The 19464-nt window shown below is 27.4% G+C and overlaps 2 protein-coding genes and 1 long non-coding RNA gene across 7 annotated transcripts in view; 1 reads left to right on the forward strand and 2 right to left on the reverse strand.

Moving 5' to 3' along the window:
- LOC122516736 (speckle-type POZ protein-like) overlaps positions 1-19296 on the forward strand; it is a 24298-nt gene extending 5002 nt beyond the window's left edge. Inside the window, exons 1-6 of one of the 5 annotated variants that reach the window (XM_043634797.1) lie at positions 3298-3438; positions 17368-17557; positions 17673-17971; positions 18046-18252; positions 18692-18839; positions 18912-19296. In XM_043634797.1, the coding sequence (XP_043490732.1) occupies positions 17380-17557; positions 17673-17971; positions 18046-18252; positions 18692-18839; positions 18912-19180 (1101 nt within the window). In that variant the 5' untranslated portion in view covers positions 3298-3438; positions 17368-17379 and the 3' untranslated portion in view covers positions 19181-19296. Of the gene's footprint in view, positions 1-3297; positions 3439-12967; positions 14566-15166; positions 15207-15853; positions 17040-17367; positions 17558-17672; positions 17972-18045; positions 18253-18691; positions 18840-18911 lie in introns of those variants that run through there. The other 4 variants (XM_043634802.1, XM_043634801.1, XM_043634798.1 and 1 more) reach the window with 4 other exon arrangements.
- LOC122516124 lies at positions 3259-4534 on the reverse strand. Its single transcript, XM_043633694.1, has 2 exons — positions 4472-4534; positions 3259-3595 (listed from the first exon to the last, which is right to left on the reverse strand). Exons 1-2 carry the CDS (start codon positions 4532-4534, stop codon positions 3281-3283), a joined length of 378 nt encoding a protein of 125 aa, XP_043489629.1. The 3' UTR covers positions 3259-3280.
- On the reverse strand, positions 7058-7288 carry LOC122516737. Its single transcript, XR_006303655.1, has 2 exons — positions 7219-7288; positions 7058-7129 (listed from the first exon to the last, which is right to left on the reverse strand). It is a non-coding gene; the product is annotated as an uncharacterized LOC122516737 (long non-coding RNA).
- Positions 19297-19464: the final 168 nt, after the last annotated feature.

The following is a 19464-nucleotide window of genomic DNA, read 5'->3' on the forward strand; positions in this document are numbered from 1 at the left end:
GAATTAGTTTGATAAGTCGTATAAAAAACACATACTCTTCCGCACTATGACTATCTTTCTCTTGAATCTACATATTTATGTTTTCTTTTTGTTTTTCTTTTTTCTTTTATTTTTTTTATTTTTTTCCTCGTTGCAAAACTCATTAAAGAGATTTATTATATATGTTAGAGTGCATGTAAATGAATTTTAAAGATGGTGGCACACGATGGACCAACAACATTGTTTTTATTGAATATTTCAAAATTCCTTTTCTAACAAATTCTTGGCAAAAATTACATTTTAATTTTATTTTATTTTAGTGTTCTTCCGATTATTATTATTATTGTTATTATTATTATTACGAATCAAAATCGTAATACACACGCACACATTGGAACACTGAAAACATCATGTGTACATTTTTGTTTAGGTGTTATATATGTAAAATAAAATAAAGAAAAAAATTGAAAAGAAAATACACTCGTACCATGAACACAAAGGAGACAGATACACATAGGTAGCATTGCAAATATTGTACGACAAATAAAATAAGAGTTACGCGTACGCGAAGAAACATGATCCCACTGAAAATACCGTATAAACATTTCTTAAAAGGTTATATATGTAAAAAAAAAAGAAAAAAACAAAATAAAATACACGCAGTCATAGTAAATTAAGAAAAAAAGATTAAACAAAAAATGAAACAACAACAATATAATATAGTAACATAAATCAATAACAATATTTTTTACTTGCTACAAAAGAAAACTGATCGTTAGTAGAACTTTATCAACGTTACATCAACAACAACAACAACAACAAAAAGTCAACTTTTATTCCTAACATTCGTTCGTTCTTGATACTTTATCTCTTGCATATTTAAAAAAAAGGCAACAAACAAATTTATCATTTTGCTTGTTGGATGCTCTTAGAAATTCGTCTCGTCGATTGCAGAACACAGATCAGAAATTGATTCGAATAAAATAGCAGAAAATAAAGAGAAATAAATGATTGTGAAAAAAAAAAAACAAAAAAGGAAAATAAATCCGTGAGTATATACTTCTACATATAAATAAAATCAAAGGAAGAGGGAGAGGAAGAGGAAGAGGGAGAATAACACTTATTGAATGTAATTAAGTGGCAAAAGCATTATAGGAAATAACGTGTTGATCGATGTTAATTGCTGTAATTACTGTTACGTTTAAATGTTCGATGTGACATAGATAGATAACTCTCGAAGAGAATAATTATGAGATAGAAATAAAAAAAAAAAATTGTAGGTAGTGGGATGGTGGCCGAGTGAGGTGTGGGTGGAGGGGTGGAGGTTTAAGGGAGGTGGTACGAGAATAATGACGCGCATTCTCGCATAACGATCCGATTATTATCCTCGTCGAATGATTGTTTCTTCGTTGAAAAATATCGAATCAACGTAAAAGGCCGTTGTTATTACAAAAATTCGACGTCAAATTATTATTCACTTGGAGATATAATATTTTGTTTTCTTTGTGTCTTATTTTTTTGTTTTTTGTAATTACTTAGAATGATTTATTATCTGTGTGTAATTGTAATTTGGTTATTATTATTTGGATAATATTGTTGATCATCGAAGATAACAAAATACGACGAGGGGATAAGATTTCTCTAATTCGAGAGATTATTTAATTGTAAGAAGGCTGCGATATGGTACTCTTAAATGCTTCGTGATTCGTCAAATTGGATGATATGATAAAAAAAAGGGATGAAAAGCGAGTCTTGATAAAATTGTTATCACTGTACCTAACTAGATGTTAACGTATAAAGAGATATTGTTGTCACCCTGCTATTTATTGTATCGTAACAATGGGTTGATGATAAGCATTATGATTATAATTATAATGATAATTATGATGACGACGACGATGATGATGATGAGTATGATGATGATGAATATGATGATGATGATGATGATGATGATGATGATGATGATGATGATGATGATGATGATGATGATGATGTATCAGAAAAATAAAACCATTATTACTCAATGGAAAATGAATATTTCAAACAATTCCTCCAAAATGTTGATTATTTGATTATTTTAATCTTCAAAGAAAATTATAACAAACTAATAGAGATTAGTAAGAAGTTGGTGAAATTCTAAAATATCTCGTCTTGTAAAAATGGGTCTTTTTTCTCAGTAGTTTTCGAAACGAAAGGCGCTTAACGGATTCGTTGAAAACTTTGAGAAAGGTTTCGCTAGAATCCTCGGGAACAGTGTTGGAAAGTTTAACAAAGCTCGAATAGTTCCACGATAGGGTCTAACGTAACGTTCGCCAAAGAAACTTTTCCAGACGGTTCGAGAAACGGAATTTGAATACTTCCAGTTATATATCTTATTCGTGATGGAGTTCGTGCCGAGCAATTAACTAATCCGTTTCACGTTTTCGCGTGTAAGATGGAATATAATTGTTTTATTTGTAACGTCTCTATTATTATTATTATTATTATTATTATTATTATTATTATTATTATTATTATTATTATTATTATTATTATTATTATTATTATTATTATCTATACATTATATAGTTAAAAATTAATAAGAATCACAAAAGAAAAAAGAAATGAGAACTTAAATATTATCGATATTTTATTTATTAACATCCGTGTATCGTAGATTTTATTTTTCAAACGTGTAAATACGTAATGAAAATTATAAAAAAAGAATACACATACACACATACAAAAACACACATTTACGTGGATTCATTTGAACAGATGCTTGAATTAAAAGAACCTCGATGTTATCACGATGCGTTATGCGAAAACACAAACAAATTCTGAAATTTCTCGGTGTAATTTATATTTCGCAATCGTTTAAATTGAATTGTTCCATTCCAGTAAGATTTAAATACATATTTGAGAATGTGGAACGGATATTTATTTTAAACAGGTTTTTCCTAGTTCAATTTACTCGCAGTTTGTCGTGGAACCAATTACCTTGCGTAAATGAAGGGGACTACATATACTGTATATTAAAATTAAAACAACAAAAAAATGAGATCTTATCGATTTTGTCTTTATTAATGTTAGATTAAAGAATAATCGAATTATGCATAAGATACTTAAATATACGATAATAAAAATTGAACACATTTTAATTAATAACAATAAAAAGTTGTTCATATAACCGCGCGATTATTGATTAATAAATTAATTTCGTCGGGAGATTAAGAAATTTGATGAAATCGAAAAAAAGGATTAATGGAATAATTTTGATGAATTAATTGAATGTTTGAGGTTGACATTATGAACGATGTGATCAATGATGTGCTGGATAATCGGCGTACCAGCCAAAGGCACCGTTAGAACCAGTATGTCCTCCATAATCCACATAATCAAGAATGTGACCGATAGATCTCTCAGCTCGTTGCGGTGGATTGTCATACTCCTCGTGATGAAGATTTGGCACTGTTATTGGTACGTAAGCAGCAGGCTCTGCTTGACGAGCAATTCTTGGAACCGATGCTGATATTGGATTCAATTCTAATACATCGATGCCATCAATAGGAATAGCAATGTAACGCCTACCAGCCAATACGTTACATAAGCCATACAACGTCAATAATAGGACAACCTAAAAACAATTGATTAATAATAAAAATTAATTACGATGTAATTATACATTTGTAAACAAAGTTTCTTTTTTGATGATATTCATTATTGTTTGATAATATAATAATCTTTTCTTATTTCGTATGGAAAAACATTGTTGCAACGAAAGATACGCGTTTTCTTTTTAAAATAGAATATAACAAATAACAAATGAGATATCTATATCTTGAAAACTTTTGTTAGATATTAAACGTAAGATAATTTTTGACTGAAACAATGATATTTTGTTTTCTAAAAATTCGATAATATATTTATCGTTATTATTATAATAGTATTATTATTATGAAAATGAATTGTTACCAAGTTATTCATTGTAATATCGTTGAACTGAATTCGGATGTTAGATGAACTGAGGAGAGAGTCTTCGTCAGCCGTGTTTTATACGATTCCGCTTGGCCGCAGCTTTCTCGTACACCGGGTTAAAAAAGTTTCCCGAGTTTTCAAAGACTCGATGATTGCAATCCATTTCTCTTGTTAAGTTTGTTCATCCTAATTGTAAATCTTGTTAGTCGTTATTACCTCTTGCGCACGTTTTTTTCTTATTTAACCATATAAATTTATAATATTTATAATTATAGGAGTATTAGCGAGAAGATATGGAAATATTTTGTTTTTTCTTTTATTTATTTATTTCTTTTCTTTGTTTTTCTTATTTTTATCGTTAGACAATGACATATATATATATATGATACACGATCAAAGTGTAACGAACGATTTTATTTTTTGTTGTTGTCATTATATTTAGTACATTAAAAAATGGTAAACGATGATAGAATTTTGGTGTATACATTTTATATTAATAAATGCGTAAAAGTCAATAACTTGGGCACGTTATTACCGTCAGATCGCTAAAACCAAGCAACGTGGTGGGTGAGGTTAATAAAATTGATGGATGACCCATTTGGAAAAAGACAAACTGTACGTTGTTTATTCCTCTTTGATAATATTGGATAGATGTGAGAAAGTATTCTTAGTAGAGTAACTCGAACCTATAAAAAAGGGAGAGTAAAAAGATACATATTGATCTACGCCAAGAAGAAACTTTAGTTTCACGTTATAAAAACTTTATATTTATGTTTTACGTTAGTCCATTTTAGATATATATATATTGTCATTTTCTTTTCATAGCTTGACTTTCAATGATTAGGTTCCGCTTATTTCTTTCAAACACCTCCGCGCACACCTCTCCGTTGCCTATTATTTTGCGGTTGTACAGGTAACTTTTACTTCCGTGCAAGAAATCCCGAAAAACTACTATTTTATCTTCCAGACACGGTAGTCATGACAATCGAAAGCATCATAATGGAAAGAAAAGTGAAAGGGATTAATAACGTTAAAACAATTTGTTCGAAAGATAATTTCGTATACTTTATAATATTCTTGATCAAACTTTTTTTTTTCTTTTTTTCCTTTGTACTACATCTTGTTTTTATAATTCCAATACGTTAAATGGACAATAAACAATTACATATATGTTAAAAATGAACAAATGAATAGCCAAGATTAACTTATTCACAATCTGTTATGACTTTAACTTATATTTGTCGGTTAATTTATTTGCATCAGAGTTTTAAATATGTTTATACGTAAACGCTCTATTTTTGCAAAATATTCCTCTTCAAAAATGCAAATGTATTATTAATCGACAAAATAAATCGCGGTTATGTTGTACGAATGAGAAATGATATGCGTATATATATATATATATATATATATATGTATTTGTATGTATATATATGTATATATATTCATATATGTATATAAACGAGGAAAATTATGCGAAAAAAAAGGAACAAAAGATAAATAACAAAAAGTTAATAAAAGTCCGACAAATAAATGTATTCATTAAGTCGCATACAAGTTCTGGTTGCATTTTTTTTCGAAAGAATATCAAAATTTTATAAACGTGAAACGAAACTATACGATCAACGATACAATAGTAATCGCGATTATGAATAACTATTCCGAAAATGCTTTAACAGCACAAAGCACATTGTTATAAATGGTAATGAAATTTGTGATAAGGATCATTTGAATCTTTTACATTGCTATCTTAAAATGGAGATACCAATGTAATCTGGAGGGATTACAATGGTACAACCAATGTGTGGTGATAAAATAAAAAGATATTGCTCTCGGTTTGGTTAACCCATTAATATAAAAAAACGAGTCGTTATTCATAATATTCGGCCTAATATAAATTAAAGAACTAATCTTTTAGAGATAAAAAAAAATAAGTAATAAAAAATATGCACACGCACACACACACACAAAAACACATATATTTATTGTCGTTATTGCTATATCCTTTTCACGTATTTGAAAAATCTTAAAAATTTGTCCAAAAGTTCCTCAAATCCATAAAAGGGAAAGTAATAACGACAATTTGACATAAATAAATGCTTACATGTATAATATACTTTAAGTATAAATCGAAAAAAAGAAGTAATTAATAGGAACACTAATAATTTCAGATAATAGATATATTATTAATTTGCGCATTATATTAATTGATTTATTTGATCTTTGCTTTGCAAAGGCATTGTGTTTTGTTGCTGGATTATATCTTACAAAAAGAAAAACATCGATATGGATTAATTGTTGTTAAAAAATAAAATCAAAATAAAAAAAAAAATCGAAGGTAATTGAAAAGTTAAAAAAAAAAAGCAAAATAAGTAATTTATATTATTTATCTGATTGAATTTTTTGTTGATGATGAAGAAAAATTTATGAATTTGAGCTAAACATAGGGAGACTAATGTTAAGATTTATAATTCCCAAAGGCGGAAGCAATTGATTTAATTGACTTTTTTTTTTTTAACAATGCAAAGCATTATAAAAATATTATTATTAGAAAGTTAGAGATATATCTATCCTAATAATAGATGCACTTATCTCGTCTAAATAATATTCATCGTAAAATGTTTCGTATAAAAATAATTTGAATTTTTCAATTTAGAACTTTTATAAATGTTGATTAAGCGTTATCATATGTTCAATGTCGACATTTATGTATTGATGATGGTTTTTCTTTTTTCTTTTTTTTCTTTATAAAAACTTCCATTTGTGTGGACAATGTTCATTTTTATGATCATTTTCTTGATTAGAATTTCCATTTGTACTATTATCATTCCACTTATTAGCTTTTAATTTGATACATGCAACTTATATCTTAACTTAGCTTAATTTTCGATTATTCAGACCCAGATTCAGACCCTTCAGAATCTTCCGTAGATGTTATAGATCGTCTTCTAGTGGTAGGCACGTTATTAAGAAGAATATCTTCAGAAATGTTAGTAGTATTTTTCAATGCATTTATCAATTCACCAAGATTATCATGAGCACCCCTTTCAAAATCATCATCCGGACCCCATTCTATTAAATCCATTTCATCTCTAAATTCTTCGTCTATATCTTCATTTTCTTCTTTAAATGTCTTAAATCCCTCAAGCATTTCCTTAAGCCTTGCCTCATGTGATTTTGGAACTTTCTTATACTACATTTTAAAGGAAAAAAAAAAAAAAGAAATAAATAAATAAAAATGTTAGATATTTCTATACGTACACGTGAAAAATGATTACTTACATAATCCCTCGCAGTGTTAAGTAGAATTGCATGCCCTTCCTTACGTAACTTACTACCGATGTTCATATCCTAGAAACAAAATTATTTCCACAATTGTTTAATAAATATTTATATTTACATATATATACAAGGTGTCCTGTTAGTGGTATAAGAGAGTTGGGGATAATTCAACGTGAAATGTTTAGTAGAATATGTAGGATAAAATGTGTGTTCATATAAGGTATCATTTTGAATAAAAATAAGTTTGAAAATTTGTCGATATAAAAAATTGTCTTACCCCCTTAAAAAGATCGACCATGAAGAAATGAGCTCGAGTACTTGATTTAACCTCCATTATCATTTTAATATTTCTAATGTGCATACACAGTTTCTCATAAGGTTTAACAGTACACAATTCCTTAAACCTTGCAATGGCATTTTCTGTCCATCCACCCTCGCTAAATTGAAAAACATACACAAAAAATTAGATATTTATATAAATGCATAGAAAACATTTTTCAAATGTCTTAGAAGTAGACATATTTTTATATAAAAAAAAAAAAAAAAAAAAAAAGAAAAATCAATTTTTTTGTCCTCTTTTTTCTTATTACGATTGTCACACGTAAGATTCATTATACGTTATAAATAAAAACAAAAATGAATCTTAAAATTATTTCGTTGTAAGTGTTACGGGAGATCTTGAAAATGATTCCATTTATAAACAACCTTTTATAAACAATATTATTACTAATGAGTGAATATTTTTCATTATCATAAATTTATATAAAATTTTTCAATTTATGTGCGTGAACGTAATTTTTATTACATTTGATTTGAAAAAGAAAAAGAAAGAAATAAAATTGTTATCATCATTTTGATTAAGTGACAAAATACCGAATGAATTAAATTAAGCAATAGAATTATGAATTGGTAAAAAAATATTCTGTAAAATATACGTTGTAAAAAAATTGTAATTTGTTTAGTAATTTTTATATTATTCGTACAACAAAATCATTTTTCAAATGATTGGTGTTTGTTAAATTTAACTGTACATCACTCGTCAACATAGTGACGAAGAAATGGCTTCTGCGGTTCATATTGCAACACATAATTACGAAATATACTCTAACAGTGGGATTCCTATATTTATTTTAATATTATAAATATTTTTTTATCCTATAATAATTCAAGCAATTAATTTATAAAAAATATCATTGTACAAGACAAGTTATGATAATAATTAATATGATTACGGAATACGGAAATGCAAATTCAACAAAAATAGTTATAATTCCTACAAATATTTTATCAATTTTCTATTCTATTTTTTCATATTTGCTTCAAATAGCTAATTATTTGTAAAACGTCAAAATGATCGCGTATAACAAAATATTTCTATTAATTAAATTTCAATCTAGAACGTTTATTCGTTAAGTCAATTCAATGAATTATTTTCCATCGACATAATACTCGTAGAAAATCACTTTATTGCGAGTCGAGATATTTGGCCGACAAGGTAACAAAACAAACTCAAAACAAGCTGAAACGGAAATAGCAAAGGGAACTATTCAAACGATTCATGTTTTTGGCAGTGGAGTTGTACTATATAAAAGCCTCGTAGTGCTGCAACTCGGTAAAACTATATTAAATATCGTAAACTTGCGTCGTAATTTACACTCGAAAATCATAGCCAAAGAGAAAAAAGAGAGGGGGGAGGGAAAGAGAGAAAGAGAGAGACAGAAAATCGTATACGTTTATACATAACGTATAAAATACAATTGATTGTATCACGTCAAAATACATTTTGATTTCAATATGTGTATGTATGCATGTACATGCAACGATTTTTATTTTCTTTCATTTGTATTATATAAATTAACTGACCATCGTACTTCTTTTATCGATGGTTTTTAATTTAATTTTTTAATACGTTAAGTTTATCAAAAATTATAAAAAAAAAAAATTATTTCCAATTGAATAGAAACGATATTATTTACTTATAAAATTGATCTAAAAGATTATAAAATTAGGATGTAGAGATCTCTTTTTGAAGAAGAAAATGATAAAGTTGATTCAATTAGTAAAAATTATAAATAATACAAAGCGAAACTGAACAAAATAGTTTGTCCCTGATATCATATATCTGCTTTAAAGTAAATTTATTTTTTATTAATTATTTTAACCTGGTAATATTTCTTAGGATATTATACTAGATTATCGAAATATCCATGTAAATGTTTAATCAAGCATTTTAAAAATATTAGAAATTTGTCTATATAACATTTCATTATGTTCATATAGCGAAATTGAAGATACTTATATGTTTATGTGTTATATAAGAAAGAAAATAACTAACTGTTTATATATACATATATATATATATATATAACAATAAAATTTACTTACGGTTCTCCTACGTTGCTTAACATACATCCATATGCTTGTACAACGTATTTTACGAAAAATTGAGGCAACTGATATATATCAACTTTTTTAGCAGTATCTTCAACTCCAATATCGATATACATAAGAAGACAGTTGTCATCATTTTCTTTCACTACCTCAGCTCTATACCAATTTCCATCTTCTCTTTTTACGGCAACTACATGTCCCTTTCTAATCTGTTACATTAAAAAAAGAAACGAAAACTTACATTCAGTTATGTGAGAAAATTATTTTTAGAATAGAATATTATTTCAAATACTTACATCGTACATTCCTAATCTTCTGATATTATCCGGATTATTATAAAACTCATTCATTTCAATTTGCAACTTTTTAGATTCAACATCTTGCAATGAATCAACTTGAACATAAAAATTACTAGGATCCGTAATTGTTGGTACCACTACGTGTATATGAATTTCTTGACCTATATATTATATATACAAAATGTCAATTATTAATTACATTTAATAATGAATAAGAAACTTTAATACATTTATTATAAACTAACCGATCACTATCAAATCCAGTGGTTTTAATTCTGGTCTTATATCTTTTCTTTCGGGATATGCAAACTTTTTGTTAATTTTTGATTCATCGTAATTCTTAAGTTTCTCTTCAACTAATGGTATAGCCTTGGAAATTTCTTTAGAAGTACCTGTAATTAATATTCTTCCCTTACGACCTGTAAAATAATTGATCAATTAATAAATATATACAACATTCAAAAATACACACCTTGAGATAGATTAATTTTTTATGAAAACAAACTTAGTAAAATATATTTCCTAATAACATAATTACCTGATAGATGATCCATTTCACTTCTTACCATAATACTTGCGCCTGAAGTTCCTTGAATATCTCTTATAATATCTACCTCTTTTCCAATGAATCTATCTACGACTTCCATATCTACGCCCATGTCGTACACATCAACATTATACTTTTCATTTACAGCCTTTTTTAACATTTTTTCAGCTTCATCTACGCCACTTAAAGGTCCTTTAATTATGAGTAGACGTTCAGGACGTTGTAGAGTATCATATGTAAACGATATCTTTGTTTTAGTCTCATCCTGAATTTGATTTACCACCCAGTTATTATTCCTCTTAAATATTCCAAGATGTTTTCTTTTTAATGGTATCTGTTTTTCGGTCATTTGACTTTTTTTCTGTCTCTCCTGTTCTTCTAACTTAATTCTACCTCTCTAAACAATCAATACAATTATATAATGATAAATGTATACATTGGAATATATATTCTCTTACAATCGTTACTTTACCTCTTTAAATAGATTAATAAAAATTGCTGCTACCCAAATTGATAATGGAACGCCAAAAAATACTAGCAGTTGCCATGGATGAAATTCATAAAAATGTCGAGACATCTGTAACAACAATACAAAAAACAACAATAACTTATTGGTAAAAGTAAAAAAAGAAACAAAAAAAGAAAAAAGAAATAGAAATAATTTATGAATAACGTTTCGACCCCACTCAAGTATATAGATATATAATATGTTACTGTTAATTCATGAAATAATTAGCTATTATACGAAATAATTATACAAATTAGATTAAGTATGAAATATTAGATGTAGAGATATATAATTAAATTAAATAATATATTCATTTGTAAGAAATTGGTTGGTAAATTATGAAATTGAAATGAGATCAGTATCTAAGGTCAGCTCGTGTTTACACAACAATACTAATCGTTGTTATTCGTTTTTATTTTCTCTTATATTTTGAAAACTAATATTTTGCTAATCCCATTGTTCTATCGATTTTAAAAGTACCACGTTCAAACGCGTATTAAAGTTATAATTTGTAAAAATAGGCTTGATCCAGAGAAAATTTGCTGAAAAATTGAAAACTTTACCGGTCAGTGCTAGCAGTACGTGTATTTAATCAATAAAACATTACAAAAATTTCATTAACTGGATTTTGTTTTTGTTAAAATATTATTATTTAATTCAAGCCTGAGGAATTAAAAAATTCATTTTTCTTTAAAAAAACATCCCTAAGGAATTCAATTCCCTTTAAATTATAGCGTCAAGCCAAACCTTGCATAATGAATAAGGTTTTACTCGTTATTACTATATCCCAAAATGTAAGACAAAAGATACCTTTGTTTAAAAAAAAAAAAAAAGGGAGATTACTGTGCAATTCGAAATGTTCAAAAAACCAAACGTACTGTAATAAATGATTTTTTATTGAAAAAAATCGAAACAATAACTAATAATGGAGTCATGAAACAATAATTAGATTCCTATAATTATTTCATATTATATCTATTTAATTTAAAAAACAACTAATCGAAATGTATAATAAAATTCTGTTTATATGCTTTCCCTGAAACACCTATTTATCTTTTATTAATACCTAATTATTTTATAAAGTAACTTAATTAAATACTTTAACGGTAAAATATATAAATGATGTCCTATCATCGACAATACGAGAGTGGATGGGTCGGTTTTACATGAAAAACTAAGTAGAATTTGTCTAATAAAATTTGTTCATATATGGCTTTGTTTTCGAAAACAATAAATTTGAATATTTGTCGAGTGCGCGAGCATCCGTTATATTCATTACTTATTAATACAAAACACTTAATTTATTAACTTAATAATTAATTAATTCAATTTATTATATCCATTCTCTATATAATACAAACAAAAATATACGTGATGCTGTAAACAAAGAATATCGAATATTTCCTGTAACGATCTAAGTCCTTCAATAAAACGAATTAAAAAAGAAGTCTCAGCAAATAATATTATATCACCAAAGTTTCAAATTGCATTCATAAAAATAAATAAGAAGCTTTTACAAAAAAAGAAAAAGAAAAAGAAAAAGAAAAAGAAACAAAAGAATATATTACTCGACGAACAAGTTTAACGGTTCCGAATCAAATTCATTCGACAAAAGGAAAGCTACATTCAACGTTTAAAATTAAACGCGTAATATCCTAAGTTAAATGTGCCTTATTAATTAAATAGAATTTATTTAATAAATTGTTTACACTTATATACCATCCTTGATTTGAATAAAAGTTAAAAAGTATGAATAAATTAAATAAAATATAAGAAATAACTTACGATGCTTGTCACAAAGGATTCAGTTACGAAGCGGAATAGAATGATGAAAGAAGTGACTCGCTATGGTTTGCTACAAAATAGAGAAACCTTAGCCCTATAATAAATAAGTCAAATAAAATCAACATATATAATAATCTCTGCTTAATTCATTGTTTATAAATTAATATAAATTATATAAATATGAATGAATGAAAAATACGAAGGAAAAAAATTTTACGGATTATAACAAAAGTGAATAAAATTTGTAAAAAGTTTATTAAAAAAAAGAGGAAATAGTTTTATTTCTATTCACGTAGTTTTCTTTAAACGGACAACCAATAATATTGCCTGACCTTCGAAATCTATTGTGATTTCTAGGGATTGGTCTATTTTCATTTGAGGACCAACGAAAAGAAAAAAAAGTAACTAAACAGGTGGCGCCAATTCTATGAGGGTTCGAATCAATTTGAATCGAAGGAAAATAATCGTTATGTCTCCAAATGATATAAATCGTCTTGTAACAAGCGAACAGAAGGGAGAAAAATAAATCTAAAGTATAAAATAAAATTTATTCAATTAAATGTTTTTTTTATTTTCGTATGTTTAAAAATTTGTCAAGTACGCGTGCACGTTTTCTCACAATTTGTAACATCAATTCTTGATATCGGTGATGTGTGTTAAATTGCTTTATTTTTACGATATAAATAAATGTAAATTTATGTGCCATACATTTTTTCTCGATAAATACTTAAATCAAATATTTTACAATCCAAATAATTCTTAAATTCAAATATTGAAGTAATGACACACGACGTTTATTCTTTGCAACGGCAGATATCTTAATGAAGTAGACACATGTTCAATATCATTTTAATCTTACAAACGAATAAATCAAACATTTTTACTCGCCTTAGTTCAAATATTATATCCATTGATTTGCCTAATAAAACGTAGGTGAGAAAATTGTATTAAACATATATCAACCGGAAATAATCCATGTCAAGTAATATGTCCAGAATATTGTTCTAAATTAAAGATGATTTAAATTCAACATTTGTACGTTATATGCGTTAATAAATTATAATCAAATATAATATGTTTCGATTAGTTTAATGCGACGTAAAAAAAACTGTATTACAACCAGTGTTTTTTTTGGATGTGCAACGCACTGGAACGGCTTACGACGTATTTTTAATGTTTCATAAACAAATAAGAAATAGTATTCAAAAAAGAATGAGAATAAATAAAAAAGAAATAAGCAAATGAGAAAATATGGTATTTAGATTTGATCGTATTTGAAAAATAAAATATAAATTAAGATAAATTGTGTTTAATTTTTGATGAGTTCCGTGACATAGGAAAAGCTAGTTTAAATTTTATTTAAATTGAAATATTTTAATATAATTTTTTTTAATAAAAAGTTTGACGGGAAATGAGTTCCGGCAACTTTGTTTTTTCTTTTTACAAAAAGAAAAAGCACTGATTAAAACAATTTAATATCAATTATACGAAATACATGTCGAAAAGTGTATACCCTCCTTTTAAATATGAGTGTTTGCGATGATTCTTTTCTATGAATTCTATTTCTAATTCTATTATAACGGATAACAATGATACTAAATACATATACGCCAAACTTTGAGACGATTCCAAAACCACTAGCTCTTCAATGACTTCTTGTGTGTTCAACTCGACAAGGCAGAAAGCGTAAATTCAAATTCTCTAAACCGAGGAAAGTCTTGTTAACGTCTAATCAAAGCTCACGTGTTTGAAAGTACCTGAGTCTGATTCTTCCGATAAAGTGGAATATACTCGAATTAGACAGGTCAAACGTGCATGTATGTGTGCATATGTCTAAATTAATGATTACAAATATATCAAAGAAATTATCATAAAAATGTAAATTACGTTTCTTATATTGTAAACGAAACAACTATTTCCTACGCTAAAATAATTTCTACAATTTAATATGAACAATTATTATTATTATTATATCTCTCGATATAATTAAAAACAAATTTAAAGGGAATTTTTTGTTGTTTTTCCGTTTATTGAAAACTGAGTTGCTGATATTCAATGATACATCAATTGATAGACAATTTTGATTTTTTGTTTTCAACCAAAGTAAAATAATTTTATTAACGTCGTACACGAGACGCATATCTGCATGTGTGACAATATAAATTAGAGAACGCTTAGTTTGAATGCGGAGTTAGAATCGCATAGAATTAACGATGATGGTCCAAACTCTCAGTAGGTTTGCAGTACTCGGACCGAACGAATATCGTCTTATCGTGCTTCGAAAAATAACTTATTTTACAAGCGGCCATTATTAGTGTAGAAACACGTTTTCAAATTGTGCGATTAAAAATTATCTGGAAATTTGTTTTAAACTCAGAGATTGCATTCAGTTTCATAAAAAATAATTTGCTCCAATTAATTGTAAATTTAAATAAAAACTTAAAATATATGTGTTAATGTGAGTGTAAATTTCATTATTAATTTTTATTTATAACAAAGAAAGATACAATTGTTATTACTTTTAATACATAAGAATATTAAAATAATATTGAATTAAGTATTAAAGTTACGAACAAGTGTATAATATTAGAATACAATCGACGGAGTTTGTTCAACATTCAACCGATAATATTCGTGTGTCTTGATCAAATTAATAATTTTTCAAATGATTGATCTACCGACTCATTGCAACGGATAATTAAGAACTACATACGTCCTTTCAATTAACTGTCATTCGGTGTAACTATCGTGTTAATTAATCCAATTAAGAATTATTTACTCTTGGTACCCTACATTCTCAATTTATTTTACTAACAGAGTTTAACATACAACCAAATTCAAAATGTAAATATTTTTTTTCCTATAATAATTCAAGCATTCGATTTTTAAACAACATCATTGTACAACAGAAATTATAATAATATAATTAATATAATTAATTCATCGAGATAAACAATAATTTATATTATGCAAATTCAACAAAAATATCTACGATTCCTATAAATAATTTATTAATTTTCTATTCTATTTTTTTCATATTTGCTTCAAATAGCTAATTATTTGTAAAACGTCAAAATGATCGCGTATAACAAAATATTTCTATTAATTAAATTTCAATCTAGAACATTTATTCGTTAAGTCAATTCAATGAATTATTTTCCATCGACATAATACTCGTAGAAAATCACTTTATTGCGAGTCGAGATATTTGGCCGACAAGGTAACAAAACAAACTCAAAACAAGCTGAAACGGAAATAGCAAAGGAAGCTGTTTAAACGATTCATGTTTTTGGCAGTGGAGTTGTACTATATAAAAGTCTCATAGTGCTGCAACTCGCAAGACTATATTGAAGATCAGAAACTAGCACTGTAATTTACACTCGAAAATCGTTGCCAAAGAGAATGGGAGAAAGAGAAAGAGAAAGGGAGAGAGAGAGAGAGAGAGAGAAAGCCGTACGCATAAGATATAGCATTCCCTTATGTAGGAATATACAGGGTGGAGAAATAACTTTGTCTACCTTGAATATCTCCTCGGTTTACAATCGTATTAAAAAGCTTCAAAAGTAAAAGTTGCACTATTGCAAAAGAGAAATTGTAATGGTCGAAAGAATTTTCCCTCAGTGTCATGTTTTTGCGATATTCTTATAAAGTTTGAAATATAATACAAAGATATAATTTTCATATCGCTAAGAAAGACGTACTGATTTATTATTTATTGATAAACTTTATCACCATAATAGTATACAAAAGTGTAATTTTCATATCTCTGAAAAATATATACGTTTTTGTTGTCAGTTAATGTGACGTTTATCTTAACGCCGGCTCTAGCAAAACGGTCAAAAGAAAATGGGTTATCCCTATTTAAAGATAAATGAGGATAATCTTGAAAAATGTTCTCTACGCTTTCATCTCTACGCAAAAGTAATAAGCATCAAAATATTTCCCTCTCTATGGCGATGCAAGTTCTCTGTATCAAATTTTGTTGTCTTTTATATTATTACTAATAACATAGATATTCAAGATGGACAGAGTTATTGCCCCACTCTGTATATGCGTGTTTCTCTAACAGGTCGCGTGTAACATCGTGTGTTACGTGGCAAAGTTGCACTGAGCTTGATTAGATGTACTTGGACACGCGATACCAACGAGATACTTGCACGATCTGCGAATTGATCAAATTTGCATTCACGTAGTCGTTCAAATTCAAAAATGGGCTTCCACCACTTGACAATATTTGCTAAATATAGTCTCATGTTGACAAAGAGAAATCATTTCTATCGAGGAAACTAATGTAACGGATCCGGTTTTATACATATATTGAAACTAATACCAACAAAAAATTTTAATATTATATTTTTATATGAATTATTTTTACGCTTTGTTAGCTAATGTAAAATTAGAATTTAATCTGTATGCATATATATATATATATATATATATATATATATATATATATGTTTAATAATCTACGTTCTATCTTATATTTTAGGTGTAGACATTGATTCGGTGCCTTTATAAAATAAATTGAATATTCATTTATGGTACCAAATTAATTTCTACACCTATTTTTGCGACTATACATTTTCTTTTTTTTTTTTTTCGTTTTGATTATATTATAGATCAATTGGAATATGGAGCTTCTGGTACCGACAGTTTCAGATGTCATTTTCAAATACACCTGGTCCATAGCTAATTATAAGAAAACAATATCGAAAAGCAGTTCGATCGATAGTCCACATTTCGAATTGAATGTTAATGGTATTCACAGTTCTTGGAATTTATCAATAAGATTTTGGAAAGGACCCGAGGGTGAGAGATTAGAATAATATTTAAAAATAATCCTTTTACACGTACTTTAGAAAATATGTATATCTAGTAAGTTAATAACTGTTAAAAATGCAGACCTATGTTTCCCGGCTAATAGGCAAGAGAATCACAAACCCAGTAGTTTTGTGTTTGAATATCTTGAATTGCATCGTTGAGGAAGTTGAACAAGTTAAAATTCGTTTTCAATTTGGTGTATTTAATGCCGATGTCAAACACTGGGAATATTGTCACGTTAGCAGAACGGTATTGGAATTAAAATCAAACAACGAGATTATTTCACTTGGGTACAGAGATTTGTCCATTGTCGACAGACACCTGAAGAAAAATGGTGAAGTCGATTTGATGGTCAAAATACAAATAATACAATGTGAGAGTGAAAAACATAATTTGTCTCAGGTATCGTAGAAAATTGTTTATTTTAAATTACATCCAATTCTTACGAATCTTTTTAATTTGATAATATTTTGTAGGATATGGCCAAATTGTTGAAACATCCACGTACGGCTGATACCAAATTAATCTGTGGTGGATTGTCTGGTACAGTAATACCAGTACACAGCAGCATAATTATTGCTCGTAGTAACGTTCTAGCTGAAATGTTATCACCCATATCCGATTCTTCAAAAAATAACGAGCTACAATTGGAAAGAGATGAAGACAAAAACGAATACATGGAAGTACGCTTTCGACGCTACTCGATGCCAATCACTAAAAATCTTTAATCGTCGAAAAGCAAACGAAAATGCCCCCAACTATCTTACATTAGCTTTTCATTTCCAATGTTTATTTAAATTTTTCTTTTCAATATTAATTTCGTTTATACAATATTATCCTAATGAAAAATATTATTGTTTTTGTATCCTTGCTTATATAATCCCGCATGCTAAATATTATTTGCAATAATCTGTATTAAAAAATATATTTTACTGTAAATGTGTGTGATTTTCATTTGTTTTGTATTACTTTTGACTTGTTTGATTGTTGTTGATATAATTGAATATAATTTTCTAACAGGTGGGTAATTAATACAGTTAATTTTAATAATAAACAAATTTACTATATTTAAAATTGTGTTTAATTTAAATATATAATATAATCTTATTTTTCACTTTCCAGGGCCAATATTTGTTCTCATTGGAATTATTAGATATCTGCAAGGAAACGATAGATGAACTTTTACGATATATTTACAGTGATCACGTCGATAATTTGGATAATCTAGCACCGCAATTATTATATTTAGCGGAACGTTTCTGTTTACAAGGTAACGATGATAACGACAAATTAATATTTGTACAAGATAAAGCCTTGCTTTTTAAAATGATATCTTTTTCAGGTTTGAAAGAACTTTGTGAGAGGAATTTAATCGAAACTATAACACCTGATAATGTTGCTAGCAGACTTTTAATAGCAGACGAATATAGTTGTGAATCATTGAAGAGAGCAAGCTTAGCTTATTGCGAAGAAAATATAACAGTACTTAATAAAAGTTTAGCTTGGAAGATGATGGAACAAGTGAATCCTGAATTATTCAATGAAGTTTGCGAAGCTGGAATGGGAAGTTCTAGATCTAGTAATATAGATGATAGTGAATTGAGTAATTAAAATTGAATATGATTATCTATTTCAATGGTCAACTTTAGTGATAATTCATGTGATTATTGTATATTATATTTTAAGATTACTTCATTCGTTTATTTTAATTTTCATCAATCATTTGAAAAATACAATATTTCAAATTTTTCTACATAATATTTCATTTTATTCATGTAACTAAATTTAAAATGTTTACATATACATATGCATATTATATAAGAAAGAATAACAAATTATTTTTGTATTAAAAAAATATGAAATAAAAAATTATTTACATTGGTCTCTTGTTAAAA

Source organism: Polistes fuscatus, unplaced genomic scaffold (assembly GCF_010416935.1).
Source record: "Polistes fuscatus isolate 324 unplaced genomic scaffold, CU_Pfus_HIC Scaffold2, whole genome shotgun sequence".
Lineage (NCBI taxonomy): Eukaryota > Metazoa > Arthropoda > Insecta > Hymenoptera > Vespidae > Polistes > Polistes fuscatus.

What these genes read in the sequence shown, in the direction of transcription:
- LOC122516124 (XM_043633694.1), bottom strand. Translation starts at nt 4,534, where the DNA reads ATGGGTCATCCATCAATTTTATTAACCTCACCCACCACGTTGCTTGGT. An exon ending in TTGGTTTTAGCGATCTGACG is followed by an intron (nt 3,596 to 4,471) that starts GTAATAACGTGC and finishes AATTGTTTTTAG; the next exon opens with GTTGTCCTATTATTGACGTT.